Source organism: Micrasema longulum, unplaced genomic scaffold, assembly GCF_059751315.1.
Source record: "Micrasema longulum isolate JH-2025_06_02 unplaced genomic scaffold, ASM5975131v1 h1tg001189l, whole genome shotgun sequence".
NCBI classification, from domain to species: Eukaryota; Metazoa; Arthropoda; class Insecta; order Trichoptera; family Brachycentridae; genus Micrasema; species Micrasema longulum.
The window spans coordinates 379,220-397,402 of NW_028278376.1; the positions used below are offsets into that span (position 1 = coordinate 379,220).

Sequence of the window (18,183 nt, forward strand, 5' to 3'; positions counted from 1 at the left end):
TATTGATGTGGCTAAGATTCAATTATTTCACCCACATACTAGGCAACGCTTCTAAAACATATTTTCAGGAAAATATTTGCAACATGATCGCAAATGCCTGCAGTATTCTTTTTACCATTTTGGAACGGATCAGGGCCTCGATTACGATGGGAAGATAAAGACGTCATACCTTCATTTTGACGGTATAGTTGAAGATAAATTCCATCTAGCGATTATAAAGATATACTACAGACCCCCCACCTTCAAGTTTTGGGTTGGTACATCGATATGAAATAAGGGGAAGCGCACGTCACGCTACACATATCTACGCTCTAAAATGACAAAGCTTCAGTATGACGTCATAGTTGAAGATAAAAGTCTCCCGACCGACTATAAAGGTACACTACCGATACCCCCCACCATCAAGTTTTGATGTAAGTTCATCGGTTTATACCGTCGGGTCTAGAACCCCTCGATACGTTTATATACGCATTGAAAGTGTCAAAAATTTTGTTCCACCAAACAATTTTTTATTTAATTATGATTTGTTGAACATTTTAATCGTTTTGAGGATGGCACTTTTTTTCTTAAAAGCCTATTAAAAATATGAAAGAGAAATATGTCAATTTTGAAGTCGAATTAACTGTCACTTTAATAAAACGAACGCCTAGATGTAGAATTAATGTCGCCAAATTCTGTCCTATTAACAAATAAGAGTATCTAGCCGCTAGAAAGTTTCCACTCTAAAAAAAAATTTAGTTATTATATTTTTTCCATCTGTTTGACTATCTTTCCGAGTGTATCGAGACGTTAAAGGAGCCGGCTTTGTAGTCGATTGGTTGATACGTGCAGACGATCGGTAAGCGTACCGTCTAGATGATTTCCATAAGTCATACAAAATTCATGTTCAAGCGAGCATTTTTTGCTTGAATTGGGATTTATTGGAGTTTATAATCGCTTTGAAGTGAGCACTTTTTACTACAGAAGCATATTTAAACTATAAATGAGAACTATTTTAAATGTTAATGGCGTAAGGAACGCGGACTAATTGTTGGCGGTCATTCCATTGGCTTGTTTCGATCATATGATGTCGATATGACAAGTAGGTAGAACATACCGAGGTAAGATACAGATAGTACAGAAGGTAAGTATACCGTCTCTATATATACAGATGAAGATAGCGTTCATAATCGAGGCACAGATAACGGAAGGTAAACTCATAACGTTACCAATACCTATGAATTATTTACTGAAGCTTGTAATATAAAAGTTTTTGACCAGTAAATCGTAAATATTACTAAATCCAGACCTGGCAATAACGCAACTCCGTAAATCACACTCCATTTATAAATTCTTAAAGCATTCTTAGATCCCTTGACATATCCTATTAGTTTAACATCGCATCTCAAAGTTTCTCAAATCTCTGAACATACACGTAATAAATACCCGTTTTTCTGCTTACACGACATCCTTCATAATACCTCTTTGGTAAGAAAATTCTTAGATCCGTCCTTCTCGGGACCTCAATCCGCAGGACGTGAGACTCATAGCTAATATTTATATTACGAGTACATTATTATTAGTATGAAACAGCATACACTCCATTTTTGCATACTGCTATCCTTCAAAATCTCCGGCAGAATTTGAATGATGCAAAAATGAATGACGTAACAACTGTAATGGAAAAATGGGTAATTTTAATCCACACGTAAAACATGTATTTTTACTCTCACGTGGATCCATTTTTCATGATATGAAAATGACAAAAATTTCCTCTGAAATTTTTACATTAGAATACTTACAACACATTATTTGGTTGATAGGTATGTATGTAACTAATTGATACTTATACCCGTATGCAGAGACAAACCTTAAGGTGAGGAAAGTACATTCTATTGTCTTCACCTTTGGGTTATTCTCTGCATTTGAAATTAGAATGTACTTTCCTCACCTTAAGTTTTGTCTCTGCATACGGGTATTAAAGTATCATGCCAAATTTCCATATTGTTTGCATCTCAACAGGCCAAGGGGCCTAATTACAGCGATGAATTACAGCACATAACACCCGGGCTTCAGAAAAATCCCATTTAATTTTCGTCTTCTCACAGGGAATCGAACACGCAACCTTCCGTGCGTGAATTAAGTCACTACTCGAATTCTAGGGATACCAAAGTTATTTATTTATTTATTTACAATTATTTAAAAGGGTGTTTTCACACCAGAATATTCCCTGTACTGGTATCTGAAGCGTAAAACTGATCTTACCTTGAAGTAACAAAAACAATTAAGATACGCTGCGATTGGTGTACCGATGCAGTGCTCTATGCACTATTATGTGAGGAATGGGAATGATGATAAATAAAAATTCAGGCCATGTACCATAATAATAATAATTATTATATATATTATATTGAAGGTATTTTTTTTATGTAAAATATAGTTCAGGCATCTACAAGGATTATGACCTATCAATGGCTGGTTTAAGTGGCCACTTTTCCCACTGAGTAACATTCACCATTCTGCCCATATTCGAACATCCACATTCTTTCAATTCTTTCATCCGTTGAAGTTTTTTAAGTTAAAGAGCTGAAACCTTTATTTATGCGGATGAGATTCATCTATCACCTACATACTAGGCAACGTCCGAAATTTTTATTTTTCAATTTATATACTTCTTCATTGATCAGGTGGATTTATCAACGACTGAATTTAACTCCCTGGGAAGCTGTTAGTATTAACTTATTACAACAGAGATGAAGAACATTTTAGAGTACGTAATATAGATTCTAGGCATCTACAGGACTTATAACCTGACAATGGCTGGTTTAAATGGCTGACTCTAGACTCGATATTACCTTCTCTAAAACGTTCTTCATCTCTGTTAAAAATTACAATGTTAATATTAACAGCTTCCTAGGGAGTTGAATACAGTCCTTGTCTACAAAAAATTAGACAAACTCGAAATATTGTGGTTTTTGCATTGTCATTAAATTAATTTTTTACTACGAAAATGTGCATATTTTGTAAGAATTTTTTTTCGAAACATGCTACCAACGAAGATAAATAGTTTTAATTTTTATATAAATTCGCGCATTTTTGTAGAGAAAATTCTTTTATACTTTATAAACAATTGAAGATAATTTTGCTAACTTCCTATTGTAATCGGGGCCCCAATTACAAGAAAACGATTTCAGAAACAAACGAGTTTCTCAGAAACAATATTGATAGCTTTACAAACTATGTTTTACCATCCACGTTTCTTTTCATCTGTTAATTTTTGTGTAGGTCCACAAGTAAAATCGTTCAATCTATGGCGTGGGATGACATTAAATTAATAATATCGTCTGTAACGTGTTACCGATAAATATAACTCGATAATTTGTACAAACTTTCCAATCGCATGGAGCATTTGAATTTATTAAATCGATAAATCTGTCGAACGCTTTTCAGGATCGTGGCGCTGCTAAAGTACTATAACTTTAATTTTCCCAATTTACCGGGGAAACTGTTAGTATTCCTACATTCAGTGCTCCAGTGAAGCGATTCCAATCCCGCTTACCCCATCAATATGTCGCTTATCCAATTATGGACCATCAACTTGTCGATAAACAAATTGCAATTATTTGTAGCCGAAAACTCCAATTACAGCGATAGAGTGACTTCTCGCCTGAAAACGTTTATTAGAGAACGATCGTGAAGTCAAATGCGTGTATAGCGTTTTGATGAACTACATTTTACGCACAAATAGGTACGCCAAAATGTGTGTGATAACTTATATATCTATATATGTGGTGGTATTCTGAATCTTATCTATCCCCTAGAGAGTCTAGAGAGTGGTTAGTTTGCTGATTTTTATTTATTTCGTGCACCTAAACTTCGCTTCATGGCCACACTGATGATTAAACATCAAACAAATACTAACACATGAAACTAAATATGAAAATTTTCAATTGGGCCATTATTGCAACCTTAAGCTTTACCTAAAACACTTAATTGGGTTGAATTGACCAAACCTTATTCGTTTTTGTTCCGTTTTTTTAACAGTTTTATATATCATTTGACGTTTAATTATCAGTGTGGCCATTTTATGAAGTAAAGCGTTGTCGCATTAAAAAAATAAAAGTCCCGAAATTAATCACTCTTTAGGGGATAGAGAAGATTCAGAATACCACTCTTGAGAGTGGACAAATAATGCCGGTATATGTGAAAAGTTTAAGACTGAAATAAGAAGCAGTGCTTGCGATGATTCTGGCTTACTAATAATAATACGTAATACTTCATTTGTAATTTGAATGAACAGCGAAAAAACGACGAGGAATATTATTTATGGTAGACACAATGACACAACTAAGTAAGTAGTTAGAATTTTCCACGATCACAGTAAAACAACACAGATTTGTAAATATCTTAGTGAATTAATGCGAGTATCTAACCTATTACCCTAACAGTAAAAAAGTTCAACCTACAAACCCATATAAATATTATAACGATTTATTTCTACTCTCAATTATTTCTCCTCTCAATTTCTACTCTCACTGAAAAATGAAATAGTGTGTCTACAGATTAGGTTGGTGCCTGAATCGTAGGTTGGTGTCTGAATCGTAGGTAGGCACTTTACTATACCTATGGCTGATCATTTTACTTTCATGTATATTTCAAATGATTGCTGATCAGCTGCGATCAGAGTACAAATGTAGTGCCCTATGGGCCTATAGATAAGGTAATTTGAAGGTGGTCTCGATTTACGTGCTTAGTTGATATTGTTTTATATATTTTAACGACCATCAAATAATAATAATCATTTTTTTAAGAGAGCACAATAAAGGACACCAAATTAATGTATGTACTTTTAATAAAGCTTTAAAATTAATTAGGTTGGAAAGTACAATATAATATTTATTACACAGGTACTATTTATTTGCCGTATTCGAATTTCTGTTGAAAATAAAACGTGTCAAAATGAACATCAGCGACACCTCTGAGAAAATGCAGTAAGCCCGTAGCAAAAATAAAGCGTGGAATTAAATGGTTTAGAAAAAGGATGACTACTATACAGTAGAGCCAAAAAAGATCACCGATAATACCTCAGACCCTCAGAGTAATAATGCATAACGATGACTTCGGAAATCTAACACGAAACTATTAAAAAATTTCACTACGAAAGTTGTTAAAATTTGATTGCTGAATTCAATGGAACAAACCAATATGTTTTCATTGGATCAGTATTATTTCATCAAAAGACAGAATAAATTTGATTAATATTTCTAATTGACGAAACTTTTTTTAGTGATTTATAATTCTGGTATATCTTTTACTAATACAAAAACCCTTTACATAATAAAATTAATTAACAGGAATGTATCTTACAACGACTTCAAAGTGGAAAAGATTGAGTGTTAAAATTGGTCACTTTGATTTGTTGTAGGGTTTTCATTAACTTTATTCTCTGAAAATTCTTTACAACCCATTGTGTAAAGGAGTTACAAACTATGCTCGATAATAGATAGGTGATATCTATCTTATGATGGAGAATGCACATAATCATTTTTCAGCGCAGAGATAAAAATAAGTTGGCAACAAGTAAATAGTTTTGTTTTTTTATAGAACATTGAGGCACATGTTTATTCATTTTAGTAATTAATTTTATGACGATTAGCATACAGGGTATAGTCTAAGCCTAACTGAGTATATAGTACTAAGACCACAGAGCCTCCGTTGTAGGGGAAACAAGCACATTTTTTTATTTTAAAAACCCTGCCAGGGTTGCATAAAAAATATTATAAGGTCTGGTTAAGTCATGTTATTGTGTCTGATGTTTGTAGCCATCATGTGCTTTTTTAAGTTGATTTAAAATTTGTCTCCGGTGTAATTTTTCAAGTGGTAGATAAATGGAATACGAACTAACATACAAAACGAAGACATGACATGCTAAAGGATCAAAGTAGCGTACTATCTGTCAGCACAGCACACTGCATAATAAGGCAAAGAAAACTACAGCCTTTTTTAAAATTCACCAAATTCGAAGTGGGTTGCTGTCCCGTGGTAGTGTCACAGACCCACAGATCAGAGGATGGAGGTTTCATCCCCGCACTACTAAAACTTGATTCCCATTTGAACTCTCTGAAAACAGCCCACACAATTTAAATATTTAAATAAATCATAGGAATGAAATATTTTTTAATCAATTAACTCATCTGGGACGATAATATTGGTGAATTAAAAACAAGAAATAAAACATGGTTTTCAAAAGGTTTCCGTTTATTGAATGTAGTTGCAAATATTTAAGCTTATTTAGGGTGGTGGGCAGCAGCGGCCTTTCTCATTTGAGTGAGGATGTTGGACAATTCTTCACGCTTCCTCTTGGCACGGATGTGTGTCCCAAGGCGCCTCTTCAGGAACTTGAGGGCACGCTTATCACGAGACACCTTCAGCAACTCCATGGCCCGCTTCTCATATGGAGCGTGTCCAACTACTTCTCTGACAAGATCGCGAACAAACTTGGAATGTTTGGTCAACATCTGGAAATAAAGATATTATTGCTATAAGTTTACAGTTATTTACATTGGATAAAATAAAAAAATAAGAAATCTAAAAATAAGCTTTCTTATAAATGGCAAATTATTTGAGATTTTCCTCTGAATCATGATAAAAATTATAATAGAGAAGGCAACAGTAAACCACTCTGATTATTATTTCCCCGGATATCACTGTGAAATAATAATCACCAGAGAAGTGATTGCCATCATCGGGGACACCCGATAGGGCAAAAGAAGAAGATCGACTTCGAGCCAACAGTCTCAGGCTGGAGAAAACCAGATTTAACCTAAACCCAGGAAAGCAATTTTTGAGCAACAGGGTTGCTGATAGTTGCAATAAGCAGCCACAAGAAGTGAACTCAACGTGTAATCTCAATAACTTGCCAAAAATGGGCTAGATTTGTTTTAGAAAAGTTAAAATACCCCAAAAACTCATTTTTGTTAGAATAGATTTAAGCTAATCAGCTTTAACCCTTTATAAAGACACCTAGAACAAAGTGGTTCATAAATGTACCACGAGAATTGAGGTATTTATTTTCTAATATTTCATAGTCTTGTCACAAGAGAATCACAATCGCATATTATGATAGTAGATCAATTTTCCACTCAGATTTTCAAATGCAATAGATTTATTATCTTGAAAAAGAACATATTTTATTAGGGTTGCAAGACCTAAATCAACACAAAATATACCTCCCATGGAGAATTAAGCTGCCCGCTTAAAATAATAACAATAATCATGATAATTACAGACACTTCTAGTAAGTATCAAATAATGGTATAATTAACAACTAAAATTATGCCTCAGCAAATTATTAGACCTTCAAATATATGAAACAGGTGCTATTTCCATGCAATGAAGGTTTTGAAATAGTAATAAGCTTATAGCTGCTAATTTATTTCAAATAAAAATGCAACTACAATTATTAAATTTTAAAAAGTTTTATTTTACGTCATTTACATTTTATGCAAGTGCATTTAAATTTTAAATAGTATAATTAAGGAATTACAATAGTAAAAATATGTCCATATTTATTTATAATTTTTTCCAGTGACCAGATTTCGTCGTGACCGACATCGTCAAACTAGTGGTAACTAAGGAAGTCAAGTATCATATTGCAGAATCAAAGAAATATTATTAATATAAACTGTCTAAAAGGAAAAACTGGTCTTTTTAACATTAAAAATGTAGAAACAGTAAGTTGCTCCAAATATAGTCATATGATGGCCATACATCGTGTTGATTATTATTAAAAAATATAAAACATCTGACAAAGTAAATGATATGTCTTTAATAAATAAATAAACAACATGAAATATAAAAAAAGCATTTAATTGACGATTTAAATTTGGTTTAGTTGAATTGCAAAACTGTCAATACATTAGTTACAGTTATTCTGATGTAAAAAAAAAAACTTCATAATAGTGTTGCACCCGAAAACAATTACAGATTCTACAAAACATTATGTAGTTAGTATTGATAACTTCAACAAAATAACCGTTTGAAGATGTTAATATCAATACTGAGCAATGGTCAAAGAGCAGTTTTTAATACATTTACATTTTCCATACCTCAACTAAGAGATTGTCAAAATACTTAGTTGACTGTTTAAGTTAACTTGAATGTTAAAATGTAAAACAACTTCTACACAGCATATTAATTCTAACAAAAAAGGCATATTGAATTTTGAATTAAGTCATGTTAGGAGTCTTTGTCTTATGCAAGACAAATTATTTAAATAGTCACGATGGAAATTTACATTACGCATGACTATCTTAACATGCCCAGGGAGATAATTATTATTTGGGATGATTTTTATAGTGTCATTTCACCTTTAGGAGGAAGCTTTACAACTAACATCTCAACACGTCTTGCAGCTACAGAGCACATAGGCAGTCGGGATTATTCCCCATTTATAATTCATGTAAATTTAAAGTTACAGAAAAGGACTAGATGATAACATGTCTTGAAGCCACAGAGCACAAAGGCTGTATATATCGATAAGGGAATCATTACTCAGATATGACAAAAACTTGTAATGTTATTGCGGGGGAGGTCAAGTTAAATTTACGAATATCTAAATTTGCATTTCCCATGAGCAAATATTTTTAATTGACAGGAAATTTTGCCGATTAGAATAAGATTATTTGAAAGAACAGATTTGAAAGTGAACTAGGCAACTATGAAAATGCGTTTTAATGAATAAATAATGGAAAATGTTTTCATTATAACAAAAATCACAATATTGAGTTCGGTATCATATTTTAATAGCTGCAGCTATAGAAGGTTGCAACCGTTACTGAATGACGTAAATATCTAAAGCATAATACTTATTAAATTGCACAATCAAATATAAAAACAAAACAATTACAGCTTCAATTTAGCTCAAACTATTCACACCACTTATCAACACGAATTCGGAAGAAATAACAACACTATATAATATTATACACCACAACTCAGTTACAGTGAACATTTCAACTGAATTTTGTGTTTCATGTAAACAAGCAGTACAGAGCACGAATAAAATAATATATTTATTGCTTAAATACCGTAATGCGTCTGCAACAATACATTTGGAAACGTAAAAGCATTATTCGGAATTAAAACCAAATGTCATCTTACCCCCTTCCTTCTGGAGGGCCTGATTTTGACACCCTTGTCAGCGGACTTTTTGCCGGCAGAAATCTTGGTGGTCCTGTGTCCCCTTTCGAGGCCCACGGCGACTTCGTACCTTATCTTCCTCTTTTTAGGCCCATCGGCCTTTCCCTCAGCCTTGTTTTCTGATTCGGAAACCATGCTAAAAACGAAACGTCAAATTGTAAAAACATCTTCATTTCAAAAATTGACGACACAAACGTATTATGTGGTAATTATAACGTTGGACTTGGCGTAAAAATATCCTGTATCGTTGGGATACATCAAATAACTTTTTGATTGAAGGATTGATCTGATTTTTAAGGATAATCGAAATCACACCAACCTTAGTCCGCGATAGATAACCTAAAAGAATTTTTAAGCGGACAACACAACAGTGCTGCCATTTAAAAATATGGGTGGCGGAACTAGAAAAATAAATATTTTCGCTATATACGAACTTGGAATATTATTCAATTTATTCTAATAACAAAAAAAATGCACATTGTTCCGTGATTACAGTTATTACTAAAATACCGTAATCACAAAATCATTCCTTATTTTTACTGAGAATTGTACAAAAAAAAATATTTTTATATTTTTATGACTAATAGGTATTTGGAATGGAAATACTTTTTGGAAGATGATTTTATTTTTATAAACAGGTGCCACAATTTTTTTTTTGCAGAAATAAATCTGAAATATTACGTATAAAAAAAGTATAGTGAAATGAAAAAACTGGTCTTATTTTCATATAAAATATTTATCCGCTCTAATGCGGTTTGGCCTTATATATATATCAATGTAAATAATGTTTTTCTAATCATGAATATAGACGATAATGAAGATAATAAATAGCTTGAAAACAGTTTTTTTTTTAATTAAAAAAAAAATGCATACTCTGAAAAAAAAACTCAATGTTGCAGTGCTTTAACTAAATATTTATTTATGATTTATTTAAAAAAAATAAAATCTGTAAAAATAAAAACTAGAATTTTAGAAATAACAAAATCATGAGTAATGATTACTATGCCTTGTGTTTTTTTTTCTAGACAGTACTCATTACAACGTCCATAATCTCAGCTTATGTAATCATACCCAGATGATGAATGCTGAAATCCATTACTGATATCTAAACAAAAAATAAGACGTCACAGAAAAAAAAAAACAGTCAAAAATATATTAGACTTTGAAGGAAGAGAGACAGAAAAAAGAAAGATAAGCTTGTTATTTAAATTAATGCGATTAAAAAAAAAAATACCGCCGTTTCCTTGTAAAGGTGTGCAGAGAGGATAAAACGCCACATCACTCTATCTTTGCTTACAGATCTCGCTTCCTCTACATTCATACATCTTCTCATGCTCGCGCGTCGATTATTCTGACTTTTAACATGTCCATCTTCAAGTATTTGTTGGATTTGGTCATGCTATGTTTTTCTCGGTCTTCCTCTATTTCTGCATCCATCAACATTCTCACTGTAAATATTTTTAGCCATTCCTTCACTGTCCATTTGCTCTACATGTCCAAACCAACGCAGAGCTCCTTCCTTGATTTGGTCGATAATGCTTACCTCCGCCTTGCATAATCTACAGATCTCACCATTTGTACATCTATCGTACATAGTTTTACTACACATTCGCCTGAGAGATCACAACGAACAACTGTCTTTTGTATGCTCATAAAATATAAAAAGCAATAATACAAACAAATATCGAAAAGACAAAAATGTGATTTCATTATTTTTATATAATATGTATACTTTATATATATTTAATTATGATTATTTCATTTTTACATTTGACTAGCTATGCATTTATAATTAAGTGGTTTTTTTTGTTGTTATTGTTATATTAGTATAGAACTGCTTATACTTTAAAACATAAAAAATCTCCGTCTTTGATCAGGCTAAGCCATGTTAAATGGAGACTATCCTAACCAGAGGAGGCTCTGTATTCATTTGCTAATCCAATAGTTTTATATAGATTCCCTGGTATTAATAGATTTGACAGGCGCCGTGGCGCAGTTGGTAAGACATCTTACTGTAAAAGTAGCATAGCGGATTCGATTCCCGCCAGTTGCAAGAAATAAATCCGAGAAAGATTTTTCTCAAGTGGTCTGGGTATTATGGTTAATTTCTCATTACATCCTTCCATATCATATTTCCCACCTGCTGACAAGCCTCTTAAAATAAGAGGCTTAGCAGGTTATTCCTTTAAAAAAATATGTATGCTTATTTATGCATTTAATTAACTTTTAAAAAATATATATCTAAGAAAGTATAGCAAATTATTATTTTTAAAGTAAAATTAATAGTATTTCTGAGTCAATTGGTGATCAGCAGCAGACTCACTATATTTTCAAACATTATTTGAGGTTGCACATATAAAAAGCATTCCACAATTAAATATGAAGGTGAAAGAGCGAATGGTCACACATGAAAGAAGTTAAGTCTGGCCCCGATGATAGTACATTAAGTATATAATTGAGGACTTTATGAGTGCATATTTCATGTGTAAATTTTTAGGTGATTTTTCTTTTTAAAATTTAAATATAAATTTGACTATTATCATGCAAGTAGAAGGGAAAATATGAAAAAATAAAGGTTTTAAGTTAATCAATTCATTTTTTAACAATAAAAATAATTATCATGCTCGCAAATAAAACATGTATATATAAGTCTACTTTTCGGTGTTCTCTTATTATCTCTTTCTCTTTGAACCATCTCTAAACCTCTGTAACAGATTAAATTTGTATGTTTTACTAGTCTTATTTATTCATTGTTTAGAAAACCCTCTATGCCTCTATTTAAGAGTATGTCGAAGGAAGTAATGAAAAATACACTAATATTATATTCCACAATTGTTGATCTTATTTATTGTATTTTAAAAATATATTCAATTTTTTAAAATTTATTGGCTTATAACAACAATGTTAATTATAATGGCTCGGAGGAAGAAATTGACACAAAGTGGTATAGAATCACCAGTGTGAAATATTACATCAATGTACAAAAAAAACTCGCAAAGATACGACATATATATTTTTAGAAAATATTTCGACCAACAATGTACTGATCGGTTTGGGCCCCCTAAACATTCAAAGGCATTTTATATAATCTGTAATACGGTATAAACCAAGCCTTAAAATTGGAGTAGTTCTTAATAAAATAAAATAAAGTCACAATAATTATAAGTCATGAAAGTTTAATCAATAATTTATGAAATCACTTTTGACAAAACGGAAAAACTGATATAATATATTTACAAGTCTTTTAAAATACAATATATCCAGGCATGGCCACCTATGGCAATTCAGCTGAAGAGAAACTGATAAATATTTCTGCACTAAGTATACTAAACAAATTTATTACAGGGTGTAGAATTTAATGTTTTAATCATTAACATCAAAGTTTTGGAATATTCCATAAATATTCCACCATTTTCCCATAAATCCAACGTCAACTGTTCTTTGCAGAACAGAGAAGTAACTAGGTTGGGTATATTCACATTTAGCTTTAAAGACATCGCAATCTTCATCAAAATCATCAACCCACATGAGGGAAAATATTCCAAGATTTGCAAGCCTCAGAAGATTTTCATTTTTGCATTTTTCCAAGTATTTAAAATGCAAACTAGTTTTCGGATTTCTCGAATTTTCACCGACTAGCAATAGTTCATTGGAATAACGTAAAAAATCTTCCCTGAAATCTCTTTCATTTGGATTATTTAAGGCCAACTGCCAGGTAACAGCTAAGGCAGATGTAATGTAGAACGCTTTCTTCGGTTTATCTTGTATATCCACGACAAGATCAGATACCATTCCGCGATAGTCAGCATACAAATTTTTCCAATAGTCAGCCCATTTTTCCAGGAAGGTACCTTTAAATCGTTGAGGCAGAACGAATTTCGGTCGATGTGATAAATTTTTGACAGACGCAACGAGTTTCGACATTGTAGGAAGATTCCACAAATTAATATTTCTTTACCTAACCATTATTAATTTCGTAATTGGAAGGAAATATCGTTTGAATTCAGTGGAAACAATCTAGAATCTAGATTTTTAACCTAAAAACTAATGAATGTAAACGAAACGTCAAAAGTCATTACGCAAATTGCTATACAAAAAAATCATAATACCCAATATTAAAATATTTAATTTTTACTGATGGCAATATAGAAAAGGCATGTTTTTGACGTTTCGTTAATAAAAATTGACATCTGTGTTTCCGTGTTTTGAGTTTTGACGTTTCGAAAAACTGGTTGGTTCAATAATCAAATTAGGTAAATAATGTTGATGTTATACACACTACAAAACAGAACATAGTATGTACTTACTTATAAAAAAAGTTCATTGCTTAAAGCTCTTTCTAATCGTTAAATTATATTTTTAAAGGGATTAACCAACAACTGTTCATAACCTTTCAATTGCACAATAATAAACTTTTTGGGTATTTTGCTCGCCTCGCTAGACTTATTAGCAATGCGGGTGTTTATCCAATTTCAATGAAAATCTTACATTGACGTTTGAATAATATTTTTTTTTACTCAATTTCAAGAACTATAATAATAAGTCAACTTCACAGTAATTGCGCAATATTTAATAGATCGAACCGCATGACAGTAGATTTAGAAATGTGACATGCAATTTTTATTTAAGGCAGATAAATAACAAACAAAATTGTATCTTAACATTAGGCATCCATGTCATTTAGTTTACAATTTTGTCATTTTAAAACGCCAGATTTTTTAGAAATCGCATCATTAAAAAAAAAGTAAATTAACACTAGACAAAACGAATAATTTTTAAGGTATTTTTCTTAAAGTTTTCATATAATTGAAATTCAGTAATTTTTAGAACAGCAGATTCCACTGACTAAACGTGGGTACTTTAGTACTAAAGACAGTCTATTAAAATAAAATAAGTTCTAATGATTTGAAGGCAATTAATTGAACATGAAAGCTATTAAGAAAAAGCTTAAATTTATTTATTTCACCATTGTAGTCTGCATTACTCGACGGGCTGTTTAACCCATAACGTAATGCAGACTGTGAACATAAGTTAGAAATCAATTAATAGAAAGCAGATAGCTGCTAAATTGCTTAAATATACAGAAAAATAGATCCATATTATATCCAGAGTATCCCGTATTCAGCAATCAAATTGCCCTAATAATGGGTGAATTCTGACTTGCATTTGTATAGCTTCTGGGTGTGTAAAACCGTGCATGAGATCTCGCTCTAGTACATGGGAACATACAAACTGACATTTTTCAGTATATTTGGATTATATATACTTGAATGAAATACAATCATTTTATACCAATTTTATTTCAATTCTGCGTTAAATAATTAAGTATGTTCAATATAAGTGAGTTCAATAAATAAAGTGAAATTGATAAGAAAATGTACTAAAATGCATACTAAAAATTGTAAATAAACCATTTAAAAAAATATATAATTTAGATTTTTTTTTAAGGATAGATTTTGGTTTTAGAAATTCTCTAAGATGCGGTTGGTTAACACCACGAAGCTCGGCGAGCTTCAAAAGGTAGTGGAGAACGTACGAAACATTTGTATCCTGGCTCACGTAGACCACGGGAAGACCACCTTGGCAGATTCTCTGGTTGCCAGCAATGGAATAATATCCTCCAAGGCCGTGGGGAGCTTGAGGTACCTGGACAGCAGACCCGATGAGCAGCAGAGAGGGATTACTATGAAAAGCAGCAGTATCTCCCTGCTTCATTGTCTGGCGGAAAATGAATTCTTAGTGAATCTTATTGACTCTCCAGGCCACGTGGACTTTTCAAGTGAAGTCTCAACAGCTGTTCGTTTGTGTGATGGTGCTATTATTGTGGTAAGTTATAGTTTCACATATTTAGTTATTGGATCTGTTTTTACTTAGGGCCAGTTTTAATAGTTAAAAAAAGTTTAACTGAATAATTTATTAATGTTGCGGTTTTGTAAAAATATTCAAAATCCGTTGTTTTTTTTACTTTGCCTATTTTGCCAAAATTACAACAATTGAAGGATGCATGGCAGAAACAGGCATATCAACAAAGAATCATTTTTACAGGTGAGCCAAAACAAAAATAAAAACTTTTGTAATCAGTTCATTAATGTTAAAACATTTTTAAACATTTTTTTTGCACCACAACAGGCCAGGAGGCCTAATTACAGTGGTGAATTACATCACAGAGCACCCAGGCTTAAGAAAAATCACATTTTTAATTTTTGTGTTCTCACCGGGAATCGAACCCGGAACCTTCCGTGCGTGAGTCAAGCGTCTTGACCACTACACCACGGAGGCCGCCATGTTCACTAATGTTCACCCTTTCAGACCTGAATTAATTCTTGTAGATATAAAATATATTTATTCTGTATGTACTAAAGGAATTATTTGAAAGTGTTTATTATTAGTAGTATTTTTAATGTTTTTTTTATCTTTTATAATTTAGAAAATATTTAACATGTTTTTTTTTTTACGAACAATGGGTCTCAAACTGCTGACAAAATTAATTTTAATATATGTTTAAAACTTGCCTTACATACCATTTATAAGGACGACAGGAACTCGCTCTAAAACAAACAAACCAGCCGAATAGCTGACAAAGTTAAAAACAAACTTTATTGTGCAATGCTGATTACCGACAATTAAAAAAAAAGTCGAGATGTACTTAGGGGTTCCAGTAATTTAAAAACAAACTTGCCGCTTTTGAATTTCAGTAGGTAAGAGAGTAAAAAAATCTTAATATTCGCCATGTGCCCTTCAATAAAACAAATAAAATATAAAAAATCAGTATAATAATGTTTCTTTATTTTTTTTTAATTTTATTTATTGGGGATATCAACAGTAATACATGTAATACAAATATAACAAATAACATATACAGAGAATAAAACCAATGACAGATATCCACAAAAATACATTAAATACACGTACAATACATACTAGTGTGTTTGTGTGAGTGTAAGTGAGTGAGAGGGTGGGTGTGTGGGTGTTATATTGGAAAGAGGGTGTCAGGTATCGAAAATATAAATATATATAAAATATTAAGAAATAGAGATAAAATTTAATAAAATAAAATAAAACTTTATTATTGAAACTAAGTATAAGACAAAAAAGAATGTTTTAAGACGCGCATTTTAAATGTTATTTTTTTACAATCAAATGGATCAATAAGGGGAAAGTTCAAATTATATTCACTAGCAAAACGTATAAGTGGAGAGTTCTGGGCATAGTTCGTACGAACTGCTGGCACATGAAATAGAGAGCTCGACGTGTGACGGGTGCGGTAGCCGGGGACATTTAATGATAACTCTGACAAAAGAGCCGGACTATCAAGGCGTCCACTGAGTATGTCATGAAGCACCCCCATGTCCAACAGTAGACGGCGATCTTCTAAAGTAAGCAAGTGGTGTTTTTTGCAGGAAGACATATAATTGAGATCGGTATACCTGCATCTCCAGTTAAGATGTCTAAGAAATGTCCATTGAATTTTCTCAAACTTTTCTTTATGTGTGACATATTGTGGAGACCAAACAGAAGAGGCATACTCGAGCAAACTGCGAACATGAGCAAAGTAGACCATTTTAATACACGCGATATCTTTAAATACCTGACATGTACGAAGTACAAAACCAAGGTTTCTATGTGCACGGGTCAGTATGTCATCGAAGTGATTCTCAAATGTAAGTTTGCTATCAAGAATAACACCCAGATCGCGTACGGTATCAACTCTCTGAACAGGTTGGTTTGATAATATATAATGATATGGGATTGGATGTCGACCTCGCGAAAAAGTACGTCACCAAGTCCGGGACCTAGAACAATTGATAATATCATATTTCTAAAATTAAAGACAGCTAAAAAAAACAACAAGACAACATAATTCTGTTTACTCAGGAATATTTTTCTTTAATGAAATGAATTCAGTAAATAAAAAATAAAGCCAGAAATTCAAAATTAGAAAGAAGTTAAACATTTTTATTTAATGGCCACAATACGGCACTCATTTCAATGAGGAAGTTTAGTGCTACGAGAAATATATATAAATGGCAATGTTCGTATGTGTGTCCTCGATGGACTGAATAACTACTGGGCCGATTTATGTGCGGTTTTCAGGGAAATATTGCCACGAGTGTGATTATGGCCCTTAATATCGTCAATTTATTAAGCAGAAAGAAGTATCATGAATGTTTTTTTTAGCCATCACCAGGGTTGCATTTGCCGAGAATGCGTATATGAAAAAAAATGGAAAAATGTTATTTTTTTGTGTTTAAAAAAAGTTTGTTTTTGAATGTTTACAAACAACATTCGTTTTTTATAGATCAGATTATTTGCTTATAATTTCCATCCATTAATTTCTTTTTAGTGGATTTTTGGTAATTACTTTGAAAAAGCGTAACGACGATAATATGATGCACAAAAATATTTGGTCTATTGACAAATAAAAAAAAACCGCTGTACCTTCTCGTTTATTTATTCATTTCAAATTAAGTTATATTTTACATATTTATTATATTCGTAAACTTCAATCGTCATTGAAAACACTGTATTTTGTAATTTTTGTAATATTTATTAAGCAAGATAGAATGTACATGATTGTAAGACGTCACTTTCCACTATGGTATACAAGTTTTATCTATTTTGTCTTTTATGTAATGGGAAACATTAAAATATACATAATTTTTATAAAATTGTATTTCTTTGTAATAATTTTTTTTTCTGAATAAAATCTATAAAATAAATTTTAGGTAGATGCAGTGGAAGGCGTGTGTCCCCAAACTAGAGTAGCCCTAAAACAGGCTTACTCTGAGAACATCAAACCTGTGTTGGTTCTAAACAAGATTGATCGCCTCATATTGGAGTTACAGTTGACACCTCTGGATGCATATGTTCACCTGACACAGATTCTTGAGCAAGTGAATGCTGTGCTCGGAGAACTTTTTACGTCAGATATCTTCGAGAAGGAAGACAATACTGAATTGGTAAGAAATCACTACCATCATGCCATTTCCCTGTGAAGTAGAG

The 18,183-nt window shown here is 32.1% G+C and overlaps 3 protein-coding genes across 4 annotated transcripts in view; 1 reads left to right on the forward strand and 2 right to left on the reverse strand.

Moving 5' to 3' along the window:
* Positions 1–6,219: 6,219 nt before the first annotated feature.
* Positions 6,220–9,526, reverse strand: RpL36 (ribosomal protein L36). The gene is made up of 3 exons (XM_088234057.1): positions 9,500–9,526; positions 9,142–9,316; positions 6,220–6,497 (listed from the first exon to the last, which is right to left on the reverse strand). The coding sequence occupies exons 2-3, from the start codon at positions 9,313–9,315 to the stop codon at positions 6,267–6,269; spliced, it is 405 nt and encodes a 134-aa protein (XP_088090183.1). The 5' UTR covers position 9,316; positions 9,500–9,526; the 3' UTR covers positions 6,220–6,266.
* Positions 9,527–12,339: 2,813 nt separating this feature from the next.
* Positions 12,340–13,248, reverse strand: LOC148276587 (mitochondrial import inner membrane translocase subunit Tim29). Its single transcript, XM_088234056.1, has one exon. The coding sequence runs from the start codon at positions 13,102–13,104 to the stop codon at positions 12,544–12,546; it is 561 nt and encodes a 186-aa protein (XP_088090182.1). The 5' UTR covers positions 13,105–13,248; the 3' UTR covers positions 12,340–12,543.
* A 117-nt stretch (positions 13,249–13,365) lies between these two features.
* Positions 13,366–18,183, forward strand: part of LOC148276588 (elongation factor-like GTPase 1) — a 229,334-nt gene continuing 224,516 nt past the window's right edge. For both annotated transcript variants that reach the window (XM_088234054.1, XM_088234053.1), the window contains exons 1-3: positions 13,366–13,433; positions 14,647–15,006; positions 17,907–18,140. In XM_088234054.1, the coding sequence (XP_088090180.1) occupies positions 14,659–15,006; positions 17,907–18,140 (582 nt within the window). In that variant the 5' untranslated portion in view covers positions 13,366–13,433; positions 14,647–14,658. The remainder of the gene's footprint in view (positions 13,434–14,646; positions 15,007–17,906; positions 18,141–18,183) is intronic.

Excerpts from the sequence above, each read along its gene's own strand:
- RpL36 (XM_088234057.1), bottom strand. The coding sequence starts at position 9,315 with ATGGTTTCCGAATCAGAAAACAAGGCTGAGGGAAAGGCCGATGGGCCT. Across the intron at positions 6,498-9,141 it reads GGCCCTCCAGAAGGAAGGGG|ATGTTGACCAAACATTCCAA; the intron begins GTAAGATGACAT and ends CTTTATTTCCAG.
- LOC148276587 (XM_088234056.1), bottom strand. The coding sequence starts at position 13,104 with ATGTCGAAACTCGTTGCGTCTGTCAAAAATTTATCACATCGACCGAAA.